We start from the raw sequence: 13,940 nt of genomic DNA, 5'->3' as shown, positions 1-13,940 counted from the left end.
ATACATTTCTGCTGTTGGGGCCACTCAGTCTGTGGAACTTTGTTATGGGGGTCCTAGCTGTTAATCACGTGCTCTGAATGAAGAAACCCCCTCAAACAGGCTTTATGTGAGCAACATGGTTGTTTATTCACCCGAGTGGGGCAGGCTGAGTTTGAAAAGAGAGTCAGCGGAGGAGGGCGGTGGGATAGGAGTTGGTTTCACAGGTTTGGGGTGGGCAGTGGAAAGTTACAGAAGTTACAGTTCAGGGTGGCTTTTGCAAGCTGGGAGGGGGTTGTAGGGTCAAGAGTCAGGAGGTTGACCAAGGTTGGTTACAAAGTCCAGTTGCCTTATCAGTTGAGGCGGGAATAAAGAACAATGGAAGAATGTCTCAAAGTCAGTTAGGTGCAGCAGGGGTCAATCGTTCTTCTTTTTGTGGTCTTCCACTTACTTCAGACTTTCTAGTTCCAGGAACTCATCCGGAGTGTACATGCAGGTCACAGAGGTTACCATGGCGTAGTCCATGGTGCAGTAAGCCTAAAAGACCTCACACTAGCAGACTCATAATATAATGAGTGTACTCGTTATCTATGTTATGTAAGAAATAGCCACTAATGCATTGGGATTAAACAACATACCTTCATTATCTCACAGGGCTGGCCTGAGTCTCCTCCCATTACTAGCTCCAAGGTGGGGCTAGGCTGTTCTAAAAACAAACCTGTTGAATCCACATCACCTTTTTAGGAACAGCGGGTTGCCCAAAACCTTTGTTCACCTTCCGGCTGCAAAGTGGGGAATGCTAAGGAGAGGAAGAGCCAGTCTTAGCCATGCCTCTCTCTCTCTTTTTTGAGAGGATATTGCTCTATTGCCTAGACTGGAGTTCAGTGGTACAATCTCCGTTCACTGCAGCCTCAACCTCCCAGGCTCAAGTGATCCTCTCACCTCAGCTGACCAAGTAGCTGGGACTACAGGCATGCACCACCACATGAAGCTAATTTTTTGTAGAGATGAGGTCTTGCTATGTTGCCCAGGGTGGCTGTCCAATCCCTTTTGTAATGCCTCTAGGTGGGCAGGTAAATGAGGGGGGCTGAGCTGAGGGCCCATTTCACTATCACAGAGACCCAACTGGCCTGAGGCAAGGGGGATGGCAGTGGGCTCTGTGCCCCTCTTGGCAGCCAGCTGGGCAGCGCATTGCACATCCATGTCCCCACCTGGCATGGCACCCGCTTTTTATGGTTAATGCTGACATGAAAGGAATGTTTCAACTGAGCTGGATGCCAAGGGTTTTACATGCACGAATGCACAGAGACATCACCGCCGAGACCCTGTAAGATGGGGTGGATCCATATAAGTGCATATCAGCCCTGAGTCCCAGCCTGCTTGTAGACTTGGGGAAACTGCGTGGGAGGCTGGAAAAATCCATTCATTCAACAAACAAGTACCATCTGCTTCTCGATCAGGGCCCATGCTTGTTTGGAATAGGGCAGCAAAGACACGAAAGGTCCCAGCTGTCATGGGGCATAGATGTTGCAAAGCATGTAAGAGGGACTCCACTTAGCGCAGGATGCTTTCCAGTGGGATCTTGCTGGGCAGGGATGGGTTAAGGGCAGAAGGGCCTTCTGGCCTGAGAAACAGCGTGCAGAATGGCCTTCAGCCCAAGGGGACTGTCTCTGAGCAGTGGTTCTAAACTAGTGAACATTTGGTAATGTCTGCAAATATTATTATTTTTTTTTTGACACGGAGTATTGCTCTGTTGCCCAGGCTAGAGTGCAGTGGCGTGATCTTGGCTCACTGCAACCTCCACCTCCTGGACTTGAGTGATTCTCCTACCTCAGCCTGCCGAGTAGCTGGGATTACAGGCACCCGCCACCACACCCGGCTAATGTTTGTATTTTTAGTAGAGATGGGCTTTCACCATGTTGGCCAGGCTGGTCTCGAATTCTTAACGTCAAGTGATCCGCCCACCTCGGCCTCCCAAAGTGTTGGGATTACAGGCATGAGAGTGAGCCACCGTGCCCTGCCACCTGGAGATATTCTGAACTCTCCTAAGGGCTGTGTGGAGCGGGGCTTGGGGATGCTATCCGTATCTACTGGGTGGGGGGCAGGGATGCTGCTCACCACCCTACAGAGCGCAGGACAGTCCCCACGGCAATGAATCCATCCCAAATGGCACTAGTACTCTGGTTTAGAAAGTGCGTGAAGTGAATGACCCTCAGAAAAGCCAATGTGGGTGAAATGCTGGGTTGGTCGGGGGTTGAGCATGGAAAAGCGCTCTGGAGCAGCTCAGTCTCCCACTAAAACCCTAGGCCCCATAAGGAGTTTCTGGATTCCAGGCGCCCTGAACAGACCTTTGCCCTGCAGGAACCAGGTTTCTGCAGGGTCTGCACGAGCGTGCACGAAGCACACGTCCGAAAGCCCTGAGTACGTGGCTCTGCTGAGGAGCGGGAAGCGCTCCAGGCCTCGGTTTCCCGCAGTAGCGATTACACCCTGGGGGCGGGACGGCTTCATGGGAGGGGTTTTTGTACAACCATGCTGCATGGAAGGATTTTTCTGCAGATGAGCGGGAATCGGGACTAATAAAGGGGAACGTACAACCCCGCGTCTCGAGATGGCCATACCAGGTCGTGGGCTCACTGGGGCCTCGGCCCCCAGTACTTGACAGCTGGAGTCCGGGACCACAACTGGGAAAACTACAAGTCCCAGATGCCGCACGCTGCCTGCGTGAGAGCTCTGCGACGCACCAGGCAGCCAATGGAAGGGTCCGGGGGTTGGAACTCGGCGCACGTGCGTCATGACGCGCCGAGGCGACGTCGGGGTTTGTGTGCGCGAGAGGCCGCCGATAAAGGTTGGGTGCCTCGCGCCGGGGGCCGTTGGGAGGGAGTACGCCCCCGCCCCCCCTCCCCGGCCCCCACAGCTGCACCGCCGCTGTCGGGGCCCCACCTTCCCATCGGCCCTCGAGGGAAGGTCCTGGGGCTCCCACCCTCGTTCCCCCGATTGGGGCCGCAGGTGAGAGACCGGAGGGGTGGGGGTGGGGGGAGGGACCGGAGGGCGGAGACGTTGGGCGGGTGGGACCGTGAAACCGGAAGGGGTACCTTAAAGGGGAGGTCGCTATTTCACCGCCGACTGTTGCCCCCTGGGCTGGCTCCGCCCTCTTAAAGGGCAAGGGGTTGCATTGAGAGGGTGGGTCAGGCTTTGCGTTTTTGCAGAAGCTTTCTGAGTTAAAAAACTTTTTCCTCCTAAAAATTGGCTATCTCATTAAAGGCCAGTGACAGTTTCCCAGACAATGAAGAAAAAAACTGAGACCTGGTTGCTTCAAAGCGATCCCTAGTTTAGCTTGACAAAGGTTGAGATGGGTCTGCGGTGGCAGCATCCCCTTAAAGGGGAAGTCCAGCCTGCCGAAAGGGTGTGGCGTGCCTTTTAAAGCGGATGCCCTGTTCTTGCTAAATGGGACCCCGCTCTTACAGAGCACCGATGTCTTGTTTAAGGCGATGCTCGGCCTTCTTAAAGGCACGTGCAGCTTCTTAGGATCAGTAGGTTCTTAAAAGAACTTGCTTACATATTACAGGATACACTCATCTTTTAAAAAAGGAAGTTCTTGGCCGGGCGTGGTGGCTCACGCCTGTAACCCCATCACTTTGGGAGGCCGAGGCGGGAGGATCACTTGAGGCCAGTAGTTCAAGACCAGCCCGGGCAACATGGTGAAACCCCGTCTCTACTAAAAATACAAAAATTAGCTGGGCGTGGTGGCGTGCACCTGTAATCCCAGCCACTCAAGAGGCTGAGGCAGGATAATCGCTTGAACCCGGGAGATGGAGGCTGCAGTGAGCTGAGATCACGCCACTGCCTCCAGCCTTGGTGACAGAGTGAACCCTGTCTCCAAAAAACAAAAAAAAAAAAAAAAGAAAGAAAAGAAGAAAAAGACAAGGAAGTTCTTATAGCTTGTCCAAAGGGGATGCCCAGCCTTCATTCATTGAAAACGTGTTTACTGAGCACACACTCTGCAGACATTATTGTAGGCGCTCGGATGGGATACCACAGTGGAACAGATAGAAGCCCCTGTTTTCACGGCGCTGACATCCTAGCATGGGAGACAGAGTGAGACAGAAAGCACACTGCTTATATAGTAGTGGTTCTTGGCGCTCCCCTGGGGTGACATCGCGGCAAAAACTTGGAGGTGCAGGAGTGAGCTTTGTGGACAGTGTAGAGGAGGGCTTCATAGGCCAGTGTCAGTCTGGCATCCAGTGGGATGAGGTCAGGGATGCTGCTAAACACCCTACAGTGCACAGGACTGCCCTCAACAAAGAATGGCCTGGCCCCAAATCTCAGCACTGCTGAGGCTGAGCATCACTGGTCGTATAGTCCATTAGAAGGTGATCAACACTGTGGGGAAAAAAAGATGGCAGGAAAAGGGAACAGGGAGTTGGAAGGGACTGGAGATTTAATTAGGGGTGTCAGGGAAGCTCTCGCAGAGGGGATTTCAGCAAAGACTTGGAGGTGAAAGAGAGAGTGGTGCAGGTGGAAAGGGAGGGGCGGTTCTAGGTAGGTGCCCTGAGGTGGGAGCAGGCCAGCCTGGGTGACCAGAGTGACCGGGGGCAGGTGGCCAGTGAGGACAGCAGGAGGACAAGTCAGGGAGCAGACAGACTGAAGGCTGCGGGAAGTGGGCAGGCTTCAAGACCGGAGCTGTGGCGGTGTCTGAGCACAGGAATGCAAAGCCCTGCCCTCCCTGTTGATGGGTTTGCTTCAGCTTGTGTGTTGGGAACGGATGGGTGGGCAGGGCACAGGTGGAAACACAGAGATCCGTGGGGAGGCTGTTGCAGCTACCTGGGAGAGAGATGGTAGTGCTGCAGATCAAGGTGGAGGGCTGAAGAAGTGGCCAGATCCTGGATAGTTCTGGCTGGAAGGAGAATCTGCTGACGGATGATACAGAGGAGGTGAGGAGCGTTTGGCCTGAGGAGGAGGACAGTCACCATGTTCAGAGACGAAGAAGCTATGGGTGGAGCAAAAGTTGGGGGCAAGGAGCAAAAAAACCATAGTTGGATTTGGGGTACATTAAGTTTGAACGTCTGTGAGGCGTCAAATGGCACAGTCTAGCAGGTGGCGTGGCATTCAGAGGCTAGGTCTCATAGAGCTGGGGGCCTGGAGTCATTGTTCATAGACGGTGGAGTCCTGAGAGTGGGTAGGGGCTCCCAGGGAGAGAGGACAGACAGAAGAGGACCAAGGGGGGCTGGAGCCCTGGATGCTCCCACAAGTAGAGGTCAGGGAGATGAGAAGGAACCAGGCTGGGGCTGGGATGGGGTGACAGGTGAGGGAGGACAGCTAGGGAGTGAGGTATCCTGGAGGCCAGGGGGAGGCGGGCCACGGACCCCGTGACAAGTGAGCCATTGCGGGCCACGCGCCACCGAAGCCACGTTGGAGTGGGGGAACCAGTTTGGGACTGAAGGGGTTTGAGCTGGGAAGGAGTGAGTTGGCACAAGCTGCTCTGCTGTGAAGGGATGGAGAAATGAGTTCGCAAATGGATGGGTAAGTGGGGAGACCCAGATTGTTGGTTCTGTTGATGGGAACCATCCAGGAGAGGAGGAAAAGTGGAGGATGTGGGTGGGAAGGCAGGGTCCACGAGCCCCAGGTCAGGCGTGTGGGGAAGGATAGCACAGGCTTCTGGACCTCGCACTGCTGACCTCTTGGATGAGATCGTTCTGGGCTATAGGGTCGTCCCAGGAATTGTAGGGTGTTGAGCAGCTTCTCTGGCCTCCACCCACTAGATGCCAGGAGCACTTGCCTCTCTCGTTAACAGACAACCCAAATGCCTCCAGGCATTGCCAGATGTCCCCTGGATAGGAGGCACAATTTGTTCCAGTTAAGAACCACTGGTATCGTGGTCAGAATGTGAGAACCTTTGCTTCTGATTGCTTTTATTTTCACAGAGGCATGATCAAGGACAGGATTGCCTGCCAAGGACAGCAGGGGAGAGGAAGGGCTGGAGGTTTCAGGAGAAAGCTCCATGGCAAGTAGTCGCCTGGAGAGTGCACGGATCAGAGAAGTGTAGTGTGAGCCAGGGAGGGTGATGGTGAGGGGCTGCAGATTTTGTGGGCATCAATGCAAAGTGAGACTGAGGCCAGGCAAGGGGGTGCCTCTCATGGCCACTGGCAGCATCTGTGCAGGGTCAGGCGGGAGTGAGGATGTGGGCTGGTTGAAGGAGGCAGGGCGGCGTGGATGGTAGATGGGCTGGAGTCTAAGGATTTGGGGAGTTGACGCACCGAGCGGGAGTGACCTAGAAGGTTTTTGTGGTGGTGAGAAGTAGGTTATTCAGGCTCAGACCATGAGGACACTTTTTTTTTCCTTTTTGAGATAGAGCCTTGCTCTATCACCCAGGCTGGAGTGCAGTGGCGCGATCTCAGCTCACTGCAACCTCCACCTCCGGTGTTCAAGCAATTCTCCTGCCTCAGCCTCCAGAGTAGCTGGGATTACAGGTGCCTACCACCACGCTCAGCTAATTTTTGTAGTTTTAGTAGAGATGGGGTTTCACCATGTTGGACAGGCTGGTCTCGAACTCCTGACCGCAGCTGATCCGCCTGCCTCGGCATCTTAAAGTGCTGGGATTTCAGGCGTGAGCCCCCATGCCTGGTGCCACGAGGAGGCTTTAGTTAGCATGAAGAGGTTCAGGGCATGGCAGTGGGGGGGTGTTTAAGCCCAGGTGGGGACGAGGTCTAGAGGGAGAGCCCCTCTGTGTGTCTTCTTCGGGGACCCTGCCTGTGTTTAGAGGGAGCCAGCAGAGTCCTAAAGGCAGCACTTGCTCTCTTGAAGGTGGGGCCCAGCCTTCTCAGACCTGGCCAGCCTCCTAAGGAGGGTGATCACCTTGGCCCAGTTTGCTGAGGACTTTCCATTTCAGCTCTGAAAGTCCAGTATCACTGGCACCTGCTCAAGTCCCAAGCAAACTTGGACCATTGGAGACCCTGATCCTCAGGAAAGTCCCTTGCAAAGTAGGTGACCTGGGGAGGTAGTCCCTGTCCCTTAAAGAGCCAGTGTGTGGGTTTGGGGTTGAGATGATCCAGCGCTGGGCAAGCCCCTGATGCGGAATCCCTCCCCCAGGTGTGATGGTCGGCTCACACGCGGACATGGCGCCGGCCTCTACTGCGGAGGGGACCGGGGAGAAGCCAGGCCCTGCGGCCCCGGCGGCCCAGTATGAGTGCGGGGAGTGTGGCAAGTCATTCCGGTGGTCGTCCCGGCTCCTGCACCACCAGCGCACGCACACAGGCGAGCGGCCCTACAAGTGCCCAGACTGCCCCAAGGCCTTCAAGGGCTCCTCGGCCCTGCTCTACCACCAGCGAGGACACACGGGCGAGCGGCCCTACCAGTGCCCCGACTGCCCCAAGGCCTTCAAGCGCTCCTCCCTGCTGCAGATCCACCGTAGCGTGCACACCGGCCTGCGGGCCTTCATCTGCGGCCAGTGCGGCCTGGCCTTCAAGTGGTCGTCCCACTACCAGTACCACCTAAGACAGCACACAGGCGAGCGGCCCTACCCGTGCCCGGACTGCCCCAAGGCCTTCAAGAACTCGTCCAGCCTGCGGCGCCACCGCCACGTGCACACCGGCGAGCGGCCCTACACCTGTGGCGTCTGCGGCAAGAGCTTCACGCAGAGCACCAACCTGCGGCAGCACCAGCGCGTGCACACGGGCGAGCGGCCCTTCCGCTGCCCGCTGTGCCCCAAGACCTTCACCCACTCCTCCAACCTGCTGCTGCACCAGCGCACCCACGGCGCCGCCCCCACTCCTGCCCCAGGCCCTGCCCCCACCCCAGGCGCCGCCCCCGCGGCCCCGCACCCCCAGCCCCAGGAGCCCAGCGGCAGCAAGGTCTTCGTGTGCGATGCCTACCTGCAGAGGCACCTCCAGCCCCACAGCCCGCCCGCGCCTCCCGCCCCGCCGCCCCCGCCCCCGCCCCCACCCGTGGTGCCCGAGCTCTTTTTGGCGGCGGCGGAGACCACGGTGGAGCTGGTGTATCGTTGCGATGGCTGCGAGCAGGGATTCAACAGCGAGGAGCTGCTCGTGGAGCACCAGCCGTGTCCCGGGCCCGAGGCGGTGCCCCAGCCCCAGGACGCACCCGCCGGGACGCCCAACGCCGACCCGCCACCGTCCCCTCTGCCTCAGCCCCCTCCTGCCGCCGCCGCCCCCGCCCCTGGTTTTGCCTGTCTGCCCTGCGGCAAGTCCTTCCGGACGGTGGCCGGGCTCTCCCGCCACCAGCACACCCACGGGGCTGCCGGCGGGCAGGCCTTCCGCTGCGGCAGCTGCGACGGCTCATTTCCGCAGCTGGCCAGCCTCCTGGCGCATCAGCAGTGCCACGTGGAAGAGGCGGCGGCCGGGCGCCCGCCCCCGCAGGCTGAGGCTGCCGAGGTCACCTGCCCCCAGGAACCGCTGGCGCCCGCCGCCCCAGCCCCGCTGCCACCCCCGCCCGCCCCGGCTTCTGCAGAGCGGCCCTACAAGTGTGCCGAGTGCGGCAAGGCCTTCAAGGGCTCGTCTGGGCTGCGCTACCACCTGCGGGACCACACCGGCGAGCGGCCCTACCAGTGCGGCGAGTGCGGCAAGGCCTTCAAGCGCTCCTCCCTGCTGCAGATCCACCAGCGCGTGCACACCGGCCTGCGGGCCTTCACCTGCGGCCAGTGCGGCCTCACCTTCAAATGGTCGTCCCACTACCAGTACCACCTGCGGCTGCACTCGGGTGAGCGGCCCTACGCCTGCGGGGAATGTGGCAAGGCCTTCCGCAACACGTCGTGCCTGCGGCGCCACCGCCACGTGCACACCGGGGAGAGGCCCCACGCCTGTAGCGTCTGTGGCAAGAGCTTCGCACAGACCTCCAACCTGCGGCAGCACCAGCGTGTGCACACCGGCGAGCGGCCTTTCCGCTGCCCGGTCTGCCCTAAGACCTTCACCCACTCCTCCAACCTGCTCCTGCACCAGCGCACGCACTCGGCCGAGCGCCCCTTCACCTGCCCCATCTGCGGTCGTGGCTTCGTTATGGCCGCCTATCTGCAGCGGCACCTGAGGACGCACGCCCCGGCCAACACGGCTCCCAGCACCACAGCACCCGCCGCCGGTCCCCAGCCCCCTGACCCGCTGGCCGCCGTCCCGGCCCCGCCAGCCACCCAAGATGTCCACGTCCTGCCGCACCTCCAGGCCACGCTCTCCCTCGAGGTGGCCGGGGGTACGGCCCAGGCCCCGACCTTGGGCCCTGCGGCGCCCAACTCTCAGACGTTTCTCCTGGTGCAGACTGCCCAGGGTCTCCAGCTGATCCCCAGCAGCGTGCAGCCCCCTGCTCCTCCGCCCCCTCCCGCACCGCCCAAACTCATCCTGCTGCCCTCCTCCAGTGCTGGGGCGGGGGGCAGCCGTGCAAGGCAGGGGCCGCCGGCAGTGGGCAAGGCAGGTCAGGGGTCGGGAGTTGTCTGGCTGCCAGGCCCTGGGGGTCTCGGGGTGCAGGGAGCGGCCAGCGCTGGGGCCAGCGGGGGAGGGCAGAGCCTCATCGTTCTGCAGAATGTAGGGGGCGGGGAGGCAGGGCCACAGGAAATGAGTGGGGTGCAGCTCCGGCCAGCCTCAGAAGTAACCACGGTCCAGCTCCAGCCGGCACAGGAAGTGACCACGGTCCAGCTCCAGCCGGCACAGGAAGTGACCACAGTCCAGCTCCAGCCAGCACAGGAAGTGACCACGGTCCAGCTCCAGCCTGTGGCCGGCCAGCTCTCCAATTCCAGTGGAGGAGCTGTGGCTGCTGAGGCGCCCAACCTGCTGGTGGTTCAGAGTGGGGCAGCGGAGGACTTGCTCACGGGCCCGGGCCCCGGGGAGGCGGGGGATGCTGAGGCCAGCACCGGTGTGGTCCAGGATGTCCTCTTTGAGACACTGCAGACGGACGAGGGCTTGCAGAGCGTGCTGGTGCTGAGCGGGGCCGATGGCGAGCAGACCCGGCTCTGTGTACAGGAGGTAGAAACCCTTGCCCCTGGGCTGACCGAGCCGCCGGCCACTGGCCCACCGGGACAGAAACTCCTCATCATTCGCAGCGCCCCGGCCACTGAGCTACTGGACAGCAGCAGTGCCGCAGGAGGCGCCGCCACGCTGCAGCTCCTGGCCCCACCGCCGTCCGGCCCAGCTTCGGCTCCCGCGGCGCTCCCCGCGGCTCCAGCCTCCCAGATGGTACAAGTGGTCCCCGCGGGAGCTGGGCCTGGTGTCATGACCCCACAGGGCCTGCCCTCCATCCAGATTGTGCAGACCCTACCCGCAGTCCAGCTAGTGCACACGTTTTGAGGACAGCCAGTGGTTCTCCCGCCCTACACGGAGACCCCGGCTCACTGCAGGCCGGGGCCGGGGCGGGGGGCGGCTGGGCGCTGCAGGCTGGGCTTGCTAATAAAGACCCAAGTCTCCCCGCCTGTGTTTTGTTTTTCGGGGGGGGAGGGAAGGGGGCAAAGTCATGGTCATAGCCCCCGCCTGGGAGCGTGGAGTCTTAACTTCTGCGTCCTGCAGCCAACCACCAAGTGGGGCTCAGTTTCCCCGCCCTGAAACAAAAGGAAGCAGGGGTCACTACAGCGGGGAGGTGGTGGCATCAGAGTCCAGCTAGTGCCACTTGTTGACTGTGAGTAGCCCCGCTACCCCCTCATTTGGGAAACGGGGATCCTTAGGCGGGAGGGCCCTGCTAGCCTGGGCGCCCCGTAGGTGGGATGTGGGGTGGGGGGTCCGGCGCCGCTGAGCTGGAGGATGCTGAGCGCGGCCGGCTCCTCCCGCGAAGGCCCCGGCGCTGCGGAGAATCCACCCGCTGGCATCGCCGCCTGCGCTCAGGTTGCTCGGCAACGAGGGCACGTGGGGCGGGGACCCGCGCTGGTGCCCGCCCGCCGCCCGTCTCCTGCCGGCGCCCGCTCCCGTTTCCCCAGGTCTCCTTTCCCGCTGCTCCTTCTCTAGGGTAGGAGAGGTCACCTCCCGGCCCTCCGGAGGGTCACTGCTCGGCTCCCCCAGCCCGCGCTCCGGGAAGCTTAGCAACGGTTGCTACGGCCGGGAGCAGGCGCCGCGCCCCCACCGCGGGTGACGTCACTTCCGCCGGGGACCCCTTCCCGACCCGCTCCCGGAGCCTGGTCAAAGGACCAAAAGCGACCCGCGCAGGTGCTGGCGGGTCCTTGTTCTTGTGGCGCGGGACGGGGACGACTGTGGGGAGGGAGCGCTGGGGGCCGGGGCGGAGCCGGCGTGGTCAGTCCTCTGGCCTGTGGGTGCCTGGGAGGGAGCCCTGTGCTGCAGTGTTGGCGTCCACAGCGCGTTTAGGGGTAGTTTGCTGAATAATTCTTGGGAGAGGAGATCCCGGGAGACTCTAGCGAGGTCGCTGAGTATTGTGGGGGGCGCCTGTCCTGCCGAGATCCTCGCTTTGGGCCCCGAGGGTTCTGTGTCCTCATCTGGGAAGTGCTGCTGCTGCTGCTCCCCACCCCGCGGGGGGCTTTGGGGACAGAGGTGCCCCCCTGATGCCGACCTACTTGTGTTCTCAGGTGCACGACGCCAGCTCTCTTCTGGGGGGGCGGGGGCCTGGGGGCTGCCATGGCCCCCAGCCACCTGTCAGTGCGGGAGATGAGGGAAGATGAGAAGCCCCTGGTGCTGGAGATGCTGAAGGTGAGAGGCAGGGCCCCAGGGAGTGGCTGCAGTCGGACATTGCAAGTGGGTTCAGCCACTCCCTCCCATCCACCTGAGCCTACCTGGACCCCTGGAGCGGGATCTTTTCCTCCTGAGCCTCAGCCGGCTCCCAGCTGGAAGTGCTGCTGAAAACCACAGCAGGTGTGGCAGCTGGGGGCCACCCCCCGGGCCCTAGTGGGGCCCCAGCACCGACGCCCTCCCTGGTCTCCCACCTCCAGTCAGCCCTGCACGCCAGCACAAGAGCCATTTCTGTGCCTCCGACCCCAGTTCTTCAAAGCCTAGCCCAGCAGTCCCCTCCAGCCTCCACTCCAGCCTGGGCCATGCTCCCTGTCCTTACTTCCCTGGCACCTCACTGTGGCACCACCACTGAATTGGGTGCCTCCCCAGTCCTAATTGACTCAGCCACCCATCATTCATTCATTCACTCATTCATTCATTCACTCCATACCCAGTGTGCCACACTGCTGATCATCGCACCATGCTGCCTTCCCCTCCCATTTGGGAGCCCCCACCCCGCTCCAGGCAGGGTCCACCTCCTCTCCTGTCCAGGAGGCCCTAACGTTTTGGATGGCTGAGCCACCCCTCCTGCCCACAGGCCAGCGTGAAGGACACGGAGAACCGCGTGGCCCTCCATGCCCTGACACGGCCACCAGCCCTGCTCCTCCTGGCGGCGGCCAGCAGCGGCCTGCGCTTTGTCCTGGCTTCCTTTGCCCTGGCCCTCCTCCTGCCGGTGTTCCTGGCTGTGGCCGCTGTGAAGCTGGGCCTACGGGCCCGATGGGGCTCACTGCCTCCCCCGGGTGGCTTGGGGGGCCCCTGGGTGGCAGTGCGGGGCTCTGGCGATGTGTGTGGGGTCCTGGCCTTGGCCCCTGGCACCAACGCAGGAGACGGGGCCCGGGTCACCCGCCTCTCTGTCTCTCGCTGGCACCGCCGCCGGGGAGTGGGCAGGAGGCTGCTGGCCTTTGCGGAGGCCCGGGCTCGGGTCTGGGCTGGGGGCATGGGGGAGACCCGGGCTAGGCTCGTGGTCCCTGTGGCTGTGGCCACCTGGGGGGTGGCAGGAATGCTGGAGGGCTGCGGCTACCAGGCTGAGGGGGGCTGGGGCTGCCTAGGCTACACACTGGTGAGGGAGTTCAGCAAAGACCTGTGAGGCTACAGACTGCCAGCAAGGGCAGGGAAGGAGGGAGGGGCACCAGCACCTGATGAGCACCTACTGTGTGCAGGTACTTTTACATCCACTCCCTCGGTGAGTCCTCAGCCACCCAGTGCCCAGAAACAGAGGCCTGCTGAGGGGAGGAGCCTGGTCTCCACCCACCAGCTGGCAGTGTGAAGTCTGCAGTGTTTGAGCTTCTCAGAGGGGAATGGTCAGCCTCTCCAACCCCTACCTCAGCTCCGTCTGCACTGAGAAATCTCCCTGGTTGATATGTCTGGAAAGCCAGTGCTGTCTGTGCCACAGGCCTGGGAGAGCTATCTGGGGAGGGGGAGAGGAGGCCGAGCAGAATATGCCCCAGAGTTAGGATTTGTGACTCGGCCTCCCCAGACCCGGAGTGGGTTAGATGCCTGTCCTTGGAGGGGACCAGATTGACTACTTAGGGGTCGCAGTGCACTGGCCCCTCTCTGGAAAGGTGGAGAGCTGAGACGGCAGCCCTGGCCCTCCCTCCAGACCCGTCTGGTTTTTTACACCATTTGTTAATAAAGCCTGAAACCGCTGTGTGCCTGTCTCATCTCTGATGCCTTTTCCAGACTGTCTCTGGACACCCCTGCCCGCTTCAGTCTGGCCCCTCCTTTCCCCAGTTGACATTAATTGTTGGGGGGTGGTGCTGGACTGGGAGAACGGGAGACTGAGCTCAGGGGCAGCCCTGGGTCCTGCCAGCCCTTCTGAGTCACGCTCCCCATTACCGAATTTTTTCCGCCTCACAGCTGCCTGGTGTGCAGGGAGTGGGGTGTGTGTGTGTGTGTGCGCGTGCGCGTGCGTGTGTGTGAGTGTGGAGCCCCTCCCCTCACAAGCCTTGACCTTGGGCTGCTTATCTCCCTACCCCAGCTCTCTCTGGGACAGTGAAGTTCAACCTCTCCTCCCTCAGCTGGGGACGGGGGCCTTCACATTCAGATCCATCAGTGAGGGGCAGGACTGGAGGGTTGGGTTTTTCAGTCTCTTCCTCATCCGGGAAGTCTCTCCTGGTGTCTGGCTGCAAATCTTGCTGCTGCACCAAGAGTCCCAGGTCTGCCCAGCCCCCAACCCAAGCAGTGGTCTCACCGTATTTCCCTGACCAGATGAGAGGAGGCAGCAGGTGGGCGCCCCCTCCCGTTCACACTGGCCCCCGACGCACA

General features: G+C 61.0%; 2 protein-coding genes across 2 annotated transcripts; both read left to right on the top strand.

The window, feature by feature from the left end:
* Positions 1 to 2,791: 2,791 nt before the first annotated feature.
* ZNF628 (zinc finger protein 628) lies at positions 2,792 to 10,612 on the top strand. The gene is made up of 3 exons (XM_064380788.1): positions 2,792 to 2,982; positions 5,898 to 5,981; positions 7,063 to 10,612. The coding sequence occupies exons 2-3, from the start codon at positions 5,975 to 5,977 to the stop codon at positions 10,254 to 10,256; spliced, it is 3,201 nt and encodes a 1,066-aa protein (XP_064236858.1). The 5' UTR covers positions 2,792 to 2,982; positions 5,898 to 5,974; the 3' UTR covers positions 10,257 to 10,612.
* Positions 10,613 to 11,030: 418 nt separating this feature from the next.
* On the top strand, positions 11,031 to 13,325 carry NAT14 (N-acetyltransferase 14 (putative)). Its single transcript, XM_012465294.3, has 3 exons — positions 11,031 to 11,102; positions 11,477 to 11,597; positions 12,214 to 13,325. Exons 2-3 carry the CDS (start codon positions 11,526 to 11,528, stop codon positions 12,760 to 12,762), a joined length of 621 nt encoding a protein of 206 aa, XP_012320717.2. The 5' UTR covers positions 11,031 to 11,102; positions 11,477 to 11,525; the 3' UTR covers positions 12,763 to 13,325.
* The last annotated feature ends 615 nt before the right edge of the window (positions 13,326 to 13,940 follow it).

This window comes from Aotus nancymaae, unplaced genomic scaffold (genome assembly GCF_030222135.1).
Source record: "Aotus nancymaae isolate 86718 unplaced genomic scaffold, 86718_ANA_hifiasm-v0.15.2.pri h1tg000028l, whole genome shotgun sequence".
In the NCBI taxonomy this organism is placed as follows: Eukaryota; Metazoa; Chordata; class Mammalia; order Primates; family Aotidae; genus Aotus; species Aotus nancymaae.
This window is presented reverse-complemented; position numbering and strand designations above follow the sequence as displayed.

Bases quoted from the DNA above. Each gene is read 5' to 3' on its own strand.
- NAT14 (XM_012465294.3), top strand. From the start codon at position 11,526: ATGGCCCCCAGCCACCTGTCAGTGCGGGAGATGAGGGAAGATGAGAAG. The intron at 11,598-12,213 runs GTGAGAGGCAGG...TCCTGCCCACAG, and splicing joins TGGTGCTGGAGATGCTGAAG to GCCAGCGTGAAGGACACGGA.